At 43.0% G+C, this 9762-nt stretch overlaps 1 protein-coding gene across 1 annotated transcript in view; it reads right to left on the bottom strand.

Annotated features, from left to right (window-relative positions):
* Window positions 1-2108: 2108 nt before the first annotated feature.
* Window positions 2109-9762, bottom strand: part of TOGARAM1 (TOG array regulator of axonemal microtubules 1) — a 44455-nt gene continuing 36801 nt past the window's right edge. The window contains exons 15-21 of the mRNA XM_082000945.1: window positions 8388-8546; window positions 7688-7814; window positions 7265-7383; window positions 5561-5750; window positions 4383-4602; window positions 3583-3669; window positions 2109-2366 (exon numbers count right to left, since the gene is read on the bottom strand). Of these exons, the coding sequence (XP_081857071.1) occupies window positions 2113-2366; window positions 3583-3669; window positions 4383-4602; window positions 5561-5750; window positions 7265-7383; window positions 7688-7814; window positions 8388-8546 (1156 nt within the window). The 3' untranslated portion in view covers window positions 2109-2112. The remainder of the gene's footprint in view (window positions 2367-3582; window positions 3670-4382; window positions 4603-5560; window positions 5751-7264; window positions 7384-7687; window positions 7815-8387; window positions 8547-9762) is intronic.

The raw sequence follows: 9762 nt of genomic DNA, 5'->3' as shown, positions 1-9762 counted from the left end.
GCCCCAACACTTCAACAGTTTAATGGATGTTTCCAGCTCTAAAATTTGAGAAAGCTGACACAATTGTTTTTAAACATGCATTAGTTTATGTCCTAAATCTATTCTGACATTTGACAGATGTTCTCCCCCCTCTAGCTGATTCAGAAGATGTATTCCAGCTTAAAAAACAACTCCCCCAAATCTAGCTGTCTTCAGATTAGGGGGAAAGGGGAAAAAAAAAAAAAAAAGGAAAGAGGGAGAAGCGGTACCGGATCACCTCTGCACACATCGTCTCAAACAGAATCTAAGAGTCTGTCTGACAGTTTGCTTCCAACCGAAGGCGTTCCAGAACACCCCCAGGGAACCAAGGCACACCCCAAACTCTTACAGTAACTGCCGGTTACCTCCAACATGATCAACCCTGCCTGGTCCCAGATGGATGCCTCTCGTTCCACAGCTCTATGAAGGAGGCAGGCGCAATGTTGATGCACAACCAGCACAGACAACCAACGCAACACAGAAACCCAATTCCAGGAGTATTTACATCGCTCAGGCTAAACAACTATATAAGTGTATCAAATAACTACACGCAACAGCTTTATATAAATTACGTCAACACATATTATTTATCCTGTTTCAATTAAACGTTTATTGCACACAATACTGACGCTTATAAATACGAATGAACTAATAGAAAACATCTGGTAAGGAACAGAGAGACGCCGCGCCAAGGACTTTCAAGCCTCCTCCTACGCCCGCCCCTGCGCTGCCACCAACCTTTCACAACGCCGAGCCGGGCAGGACCCCACGGGCGCGACTGGCCTGGCCCCTGCGCGCCCTCTGCCCTGCGGCGAACGCTTCGGCGGCGGCGGCGGCAGCGTAATAAACCGTAAAGCACTCAAAGGCTCCAGGATGGCCTGTTCTTTGCCCGGGGATTTAGCGGCTATTATAGCACATAAAATAAAGGTAAGAATTATTCGTGTAAGCGAAAGCCGCAGGCAGGCTGGCTCTGCCAAGTGCCCGGTAATTGCCGGCGAGGGGAGCGGCCGCAGAAGGCAGCGGAACGACCGTCATAGCAAGCGCAGCGCTCCACGCACGGCGCGGCCTGCCCTCAGGCACAGCCCGCCCGCTGCCGCGGCTCCCGGCCCCAGCCGAGTCCCCCGCCCGCCCCAGCCTCCCACCGGGCCGGGCCGGGCCGGGCCCTGCCCGAGACCCCGACCTCCCCCCGCGGAAGGGCCGGCGCCCCCCGGCCTCCCCCTCCTCCCTACCTGCCGCGGGGCCGCTGACCGCCCGCCCGCCGCGCGCACTGCCGCCGCCGGGCCACAGGAAGGGCGAACCGCGCCTGCGCCGGGCACCGCGCCTGCGCCGCGCGCCTGCGCCCAGCCCGCGCCGCGCCTGCGCCGTTCCCCCCTCCCCCCCCCCCCCCCCCGCCAAATGGCGCCGCTCCCTCCCTCCCTCAGGCAAGGAGGCGGCGGCCGCAGCGTTACAGAAATAAACCCGTTTATTTGCGTCAGGTTCCCGTGTAAAACGCGTACAGTACCGGCAGCGGGCGGGGCGGGTGCCGCGGCTTTGCCGGCGCTGCCGAGGGAAGGGGAACGGTTCCTTTCCCTCGGAGCAAGCGGCCGCGCTTCGCCGCCAGCTGCCGGCGTCGTGCGTTGCCGTGCAGATGAGCATGCCCAGCCACCAAGCCAACGTTACAGTGCCGTAACAGCAGCCACAGCGAGCTAATACTGTACAACCGTGTAAGTGGATTAAAAAAATATTTTTTTTTTTTTAACACAAATCTCACACGAAACCCTGTTGTACTGTGTAATTCTCTCTGGGATTTTCTTCCACTGACCAGTGTAGGGCTTAGTGCTAAAACAAGTCAAAACGTGGCTATGCAGTAAGTGTATTTATTCGTTAGCAATCTACAAACAGGCTGCTGTGCTGTAGCTTCTAAAGAGACGTGTAGAGGAGCAGGGGTGACTTTTCCTCCCTTGCTGGGCGCTCGCCTGCAGCCACGCTCACAGCTTCTCCCACCAGCGGCCCTTCTGCACGGAAACCACCAACACGGGGACGGTCCCACGTGTCTCCACGTGAACAGCTGTCCATCTGTCCCAGTCAGTTGGCTGAGTTTCACACACGTACATACTAGGTTGCTATCTCCAGAAATTCTTCTAAACTCTTCTTGATGTGCGGTGGCTGAGAGGCGGCCTGAGTTAACAGACTTTGACCCATCTGTGCAAAAAGTGCTTTCGATAATTTCGCTGTGGCTGTCCGGATATTTCCTCCGGCTCCTGGCAAAGAGCCGCTGTTTGTCATATTTCCCAGGAGGTGCCAAAGGACAACTAGAACTTTTTGCTCCACAGCGTAAGGCTTCCGTGGGTATAACTCTGTAACGAGATCTGCAAGAAAGACAAGTCATGGAGCAGTGTTGGAAGACTGTTTTCAAAATACAATTCAGAAGTGACCCCCTGCTTTGACAGGTGTTTAAAAGCACTTAAATAATCTTCTTAAAGCAACTAATAAAGGAAGGCTTGCTATACGCAAAAGCTCGTCTGTTGTTGCAACAACGTCAGCGCTCCAGTAAAAGACACCAACTTTCCCTACAAACTGCCCTTTTATCCCCTCTCATGAGTTTACACAGCAGCACTGGTACTGCTGGCAATTAAAATTTTCCATTAAATAAAACAAGTAAAAGAAAGGGTTGGTTTTTGGTTGGTTGGTTGTTTTGTTTAAGTTAGGATTATCATAAGGGCTTTTATTTCTCAGAGTGCCCCATGTAATGTCTGGTATTTTATGATTTCCCCTCCTCTCAGAACCACACAGTAAGTGTTTAAGGAACAAAGTAACCTTATACTATAAATATATATAAGATGAAGCATTTTCGCTAGTCAGACAATTACATCATGAGTTAAGTATTTCACGGGCAACTGTTTTCCTTTTTGCTAGAATGGGCTCTTTTGATAAGTAATACAAACTACTCCAAAAAATCCCTGCAAGAGATGAACTGTTTAACGGTTGGTGATTAACACATTCAGAAAGCATAAATTTAGGAATATTTCAAGAACAGACTGTCCATTATAATATGTAGCTCAATTTCATTGCTACTATACACAGAACCACCCTGAAAGTAAGCCAAATACAGTCTGTTTGGTTTAAGCATATTTCCCATGAAGGCATCCCTTGTTCACTTAAAACATCAAAGGAAAATTCAGCACTTCTGCTAGTAATAATCCCCAATATTAAAATACGCATATAAATTCTAATTAAAATTTGTCTTCTATTTTTAAGCTGTCTGTCTTTAAATTTTGTTTTTAAACCGGTTTAGGAAGAAGACCATTATGAAGTCTGCCACCTCTGATTACATATTAAAATTATTCTAAGCTCAAGGTATTTATACATCTTCCAGGGGAGTAGCTGACTATATATCAGTCTTCTGTTTTGTCAGCAGTAGCTTCAATTTGCATTAGAAGGAGGTGAAATCTGACAACTGCTGCATCGTTAATGCCCACAATCTACTGTGACAGAAGATATATAGCCACCACCATCCTACAATGAGTTGGCATAATCAGGATGGTACACAAACAAACAAACATGCAAAGTAAAACATCACTTTACCAGCAAGCTTTTCTGTCATGTCTTGTTTGGCTTTTCCATTCAGAAACTGGGCTTTTGTGCAGAATGGCTGGAGAAGCAAATAATTGTCTAAATTCAAAGAACAAAATATGTTAGAATTCTTAAACAGAAAATTAAACACTCTAGAAATGAACACAATATGGAAAAATGTAAATAAGAACCTTACTTATGATATATCAACTTCAAAAACCAAGGTGATGTATTTAAGGGCATAAAAAGATACTCTCAGCAAGCTCTAACTCCTTCTAGAATCTGATAGAAGGTAGCTTTTTCATTTACTGAAAATACTAAGATTCTGCTCCAAAGCCAAAGTAGCTGAGGAAGGAAAACAGCTGTGGCATGCACAAGTCAGCAAGAATCTAGTTCTTTGTCCTGTTTAAGAGATTCAGCAGCAGTCTGACAAGCTTCTGGGTAACGAAGCACAGAATCACACAGGATAGCTGAGGAAGGGAGGGACAGCTTTTGAGTATCTCCAAGCATGGAGACTCCACAGCCTCCCAGGGCAACCTGGGCCAGGGCTCAGGCACCCGCACAGCAAAAAGCACCTGCTATGGAACAATAACAAAACCATCGACACACTCGCTAGCTGTGCGTGCAGCTAGCTGTATTGCTTTATTGGACTGGCAAAATATTAAGATGACTTGTACACTTTAAAAGGTGTGAGAATAAAACCAATGACTTGTTACACAGTGTAATGATTGGATGGAAACTATTGGAAAGAGTAACTCTTTAATATCTAATTAATATAATTAAAACCCTTTAAGAGAGAGTAAATTACTTACCCAAATGTTGACACAGAGCCTGAATAACATTTGTGGCAGCTGCATAAATCCCTGGATTTTTGGAGTTCAGGTTGTTGTCCACCATGGCAGGAATTAACATGTTGATCACAGGTGATAAATTGTCTTTCAGCAACGGGATCATCTTGTGCATTGTCTCCAAAGCAACCTGATTTACTTTACTGTTTGAGTCATGCAAGCGAGACTTGAAAGCATCGAAGATCTGAAAAAGTATCCAAACAGCATTCATCTGAACTGACAATTAATGTTTGAGGTGGATATTACATTTCCTGCTTTATTGTTACACTTTAATTGTCCACTTTAGCAAAAAACAGCTCTGATACACAAATACCTGACATTTTTTTTTTAGCACGTAAAGCAACATTTGATATTTTTCTACTGTGTATTATTCAACTGTATCTCACCTCATCTGAATGTGAATCATTGCTATGCAATGTAATGGAGGTAAACTAGCCATCTGTAACTTTCAGTATGACTAGTATTTTCTGCAAGCAAGTATTTTTTAGCAAGACATAGCTCTGTTTAGCAAAAAGAATGCTGTAAAGATTTCAAAAATATTCACAGTTAAGATATTGCAAAGTTTCACAGAAGTATTTCATGGTTCCATAGCGAAGACACTGCAATGTTACAAGACAATCCTGGTTTTCCTTTCACTGTATCTATCCTTAGTTTACAACTGTTGGACCTCATCATAGTACTTTTCTCCTAAAGAACCTGTTTTCCTATTAGAAAGGTTACTTACCTTAAGTTTATCAGAATAAAGACCTTTCCTCACCTTCTCCTAGATAAATAAAGGATGCAGAACTTGCAGCTGTGTTTCAGAGAGAGTTTTTCAGATCTTGATTTATCCTTCCTGCTCTTTTTGTAACCTGTTCCAATATTTTGCTATTTACTCAGCAGTGGCATGAAAAACTGCATGCAGTATTCCAGAAATAGTTCAATGAGTGCTATCTCCAAGTGGAAGCTTTCAGCTTCTTCCTCCTATTTACTTTACTACCATTGTAGCTTACACATCTCCCCCTTGAGCATACCTGACCCGTTCCTCAGTGTTTTCATGTTAATCAGACATTTTTTTTGAAAGAGGAAGCTAATGCTTTCATCAGAAAACTTTGTGACAAAACTTGAAGGACCTTTGAAATAAAATGTTTTCATACAGTTACCTTCACAATGTTTGCAACAACAAAGCCTTGGTTGTTCTCCGTATCTGATAACAGCTGCTTAATGCCATTTATTCGATCGCGGAAGTCTTTTGCATTCAATAAGCCTATAATATCTTTAACATATTCTTCACTTTCCAGTGAATTACGAGGAGCTGTTTTTCTTGTGACTTCACGGGCTTCTGTAGTCTCTCTACTGGAAAGGAAAAAGTTATTTAGTGAACACATAAGCAAGCTGAAACAGGAGACTTTAATCTCAGACATTCTCTTTCCATGTAAGTGCAAATATCAGAAGTAAACAGAAAATCTTCTGATCAAGGACTTTTACTTTAAACATGGTGATTTAAAAAAAAAATCACCTAATAGTAATTGTTGTCCTAAAGTCTCAATATAGATTCCACTCTAAAGGCATATGTACCTATCGCACAAAAAATAAGCCTCAGCTAGGCAGAAGCCCTGTGCTGTTTCACGTTTCTGTAAGAGAGCAGCTGGGTTTGTGATCAGTAACAGTTGTGAACTTCCCTCACATCAACATGTCAAAAGAAAGAAAAAAAAAGAAAGTTACTGTAGTTTAATTCTTTATTCTTGAAGTACTTTAAATGCTGATCCCAGTCTAGGTGACATCTAAGCAACATGCTGAGGTGGAAATTCAGCAACTCTTCATAGAGGATTTTGAAACAATTTTTCTGTAGCATCTAATCTTATTAGACAGTCATGGAAAGAATTAGAAAACCTGTGGAATCACTTCTCTGTCCAGATATGTATCCTGCATTTATAGACCAGTCCACATAGTTGCCAGCTCATTCCTAACTCATGAACAGAAGTGTTTGATGGAGAATGGAATACGCATTTTTCTTTCATTTTCAAATTCAAACCTATCAGCTCTGTAAGAACAAAAGAAGGCATCAAAATCTCCTGTCCTGCTAGTGTATCACAGGCCACTGAAAGTGCCTGAATCAAAGATAAGAGAGTCTTTGGCATAATGCAGTAAGCAGCACCGCTTCTAAGGAAGCAGTCATATAGTTTTACATGCCAAGACAAATTTTACGATCAAATGTGGAATTAGTTATTTGGAGTAGTAGAGTGCACATTAAAGAAACCCGTTCTTGAACAGAGACACTTTGTTCAGCCTGGAGGCAGTCACAGCCCCTATGAACTCTATAGTCTTGGATGCAGTTTTTTGGCTTGGTTTAAATTGGGGGGGGGGGGGGGGGCGGGGCTTTTTCAGCTCGATAGAAGACCTATTAGAAGACAAAATAGAGAACTAAAAATGGACAGAGTACCATCTAAAACCTTCAGCATCCCCAGTTAGGATCTAACTAAACACATAGTGTCCAGCTAAGGGCACAAACAGCTGTACACAAATTTGTACTGCAGCTACCACTAGGCACGTTATTTCTACATGGTCTGAACAGCAATATCTTGAACCGATGGTGACATGGATCTACTGTGAATTCCAAGTGTTTTATGTACTGTGTGTATTTTCATAGTCAATAAATAAACTTCAAAATTCCCAAAGACATTTTAATATTACCAATTACCCTATTTAAAAGAGTTTATCTGGGACTTGTCAAGTTTTTCCTTTTCCTTCAGGTCTGTTTAATTATCACAACCCTGCTGTGAATGTTTCTATACTCTCACTCTTGCAGTGAGGCTATTATCCTAGAGGTCAAGTTTCTAACAGGGTAGAACACTGAAGATCATTACCTGTCAGTGATGTTGAGAGCATCTCTGGAAGTAGATGATGACCTCGAATGTCCAACACTACTAGTATGGGAACGTCTTCCTTTTGCTGAGGGTGTATCTAATGGCATCTCCCCCAAACCCTGCACAAAGGTGAAACTCTTAACATGGCTGGTACAGTTCTGCACTGCTGGAGACCCTGTGAAAGCAAGTCTGACAGCCGTGCAAAATACGGTAGCAAAGTACATTTGATGCAGTGTATCTGCAAGGAGCAAAGGCACGCACGGGGCAGCTAGCAAGCAGTACCTCGCCATGCTGTGGTCACTTGATTACTCGTCTTCCAATGAATGCACTCCTCCCATCCCCTGTAGGTTCACTGTCTGCACCTAACAGCCACTAGTATAGGTTTACATTTCTCAGCTGTTAAAGAAGAGCTTTTCCACATACCTTTTCACGTAGATTGCTGACGGATTCCTTAATATAAGGCAAATCCTTGGTCGGCACATACTTTTCAAGCATTTTATCAAAATCAGGATGAGTCATCATACTGAAGAGCATCTTTCTACCATAATACCTGCAGAGCAACAGACCATGACATACACATCTGTAAACATGGATTTGCTTTGTAACCCTATTGATCCTTACAGGTGTGTAATTCCAAAACGTAAAAGTGCAGGAAGATCTCTATCTATATGTGTAACCAGACACCCTTTTCATCCTCCCACAAGGAAACTACACTCAACAATCATTATTTAACCAACAGCTGAGCAAATTTATGAGAACGGTCTTCCATTTCAGCCCTCTTTAAAGAGGATGGTCCAGCCTTGTCAGTCAGACAGCGTGGATCCCAGTGCCAGCATTCCCTCTGTGGCCTGTACCTTGTCCTTTGAGCCCCTCCTCTTCCTGCAGCCAGGGTGGGCACAGCTGCAGCAGGAGGTAGTTCCTGTTACATATGCTACCTTAACAGTCTTGGCAGTGCTAGGTTAACAGCTGGACTCGATGAGGGGTCTTTTGACTCTTCAGGGTCTTTTCCAACGTAAATGATTCTATGATTCTATCCTCTGTCACTGCAGAGGAATGCACGCTGAGCTATGCAGAGGTTTGAGCCACCTGGAGTGAGCTTATCTTAACTATTAAGCTTACTAACCTTGTTTGCTGTGAACTATCCTGTGCAAACCTGGCTATTGCAGGGAAAATCCGATCAGCAACAACTTTGGCTCCAGACAGAACCCGCTCCGGTCCCATATGTTCTACAATGTCCGACAGGTGCTGGGCTGTGCATCTTCTCACTGCTGAATGCAGGTGGCTAAAGAAAACACAGCTGATTAGTAAAAACTCATCACAGGAGCTAAACAGCAGTATTTATGTGCTCTACCGAATATGGTATACAAGTTTTCTTCTTTTAATCTTTAACATAATCTACAACTAGTATACTGTTGATACGCAGTTACTTATACTGGCTGTATAGAAAAGACATTGTGGAGCAAAGACAAATAACTTTAAAAGCATAGTGCACTGGAATAAATTTCATTTCACTCATTTGAAATCCCAAACTACAAGAACACAGAATGAAAAATGAAAAATTATATCCTTTTTGCTTAAAGTCAGTTTCAACCTCTAACCACAGCTTTTGGATTAATAAAACTAGTAATTTTCTTCTTTTTAGAATTTAAATTCTAGTTTTCCTTAAGAAAATTGTAAAATAGTGTAGAAAGCACACTACTACATGTTCTTTCCATCAACTTTATGAAAAACTAGTCTCTATGCTCAGAAACACGTCTTGTGTATTTTATATCAATCTAAAATCAAATAAAGCAGTATTCTATTGACTTCAAAAATCTTGCGCTAATCTGTTTTCTACAAAACAAGGGCCATTAAACAGCTGTGCTGACAAAAATGGGAGAAAAGTTGGAATCAATTTTCAAACTCGTGCTTATATAGATTCTGCTCTAGCTGCAGATCCCACATGTTTTCAGAGTACGCAATTCCGCCAATTCAAACTTTTCCCAATTTTATTTTTATCTTTGGATTAAAAAGTCTATTTTGAGGACAGTTTCACTGCACAGTAAGACAGACGTTCATGTGGCTCATCGTTCATAGGGAAATTCAGGTTTAAAGGAGAGAGCTAAGGAAAAGAATTGACTTGGTAAACCACATCAGTGGCTCCCCAGCTTTGCAGTTTGACATGAACATCCAGCATTCTTCCTGAATGACCATGTTCCCATTTCACCAAGACTTTCATTTTCTCTGGTTCCATAGATTACCGTGGCCTCACGAGAAGTAAAGCTACCACTAGACTACACTGCACAAAGTAGCTTCAATTTGCACAGACAACTAACCGGCTGTAGCCAAACTGCACAACGTGGCAACTCAGAATACAGTCCAGGCTGCAAAATCTACATGGCAGCGTGGCAGCTCCCGTGCTGAACTCCCTGCTAACACAGCCATCCTCTCACGGCTACTGAGCTGCCTCGTTTAAGACTAGCTTTGGCTCATGCTCAGTACCTGCCTATGTCTGTACA

Source organism: Phaethon aethereus, assembly GCF_964289735.1.
Source record: "Phaethon aethereus genome assembly, chromosome: 5".
Classification (NCBI taxonomy): domain Eukaryota; kingdom Metazoa; phylum Chordata; class Aves; order Phaethontiformes; family Phaethontidae; genus Phaethon; species Phaethon aethereus.
The sequence above is the reverse complement of the archived record's forward strand: the minus strand, read 5'-3'. Positions and strand labels throughout refer to the sequence as shown.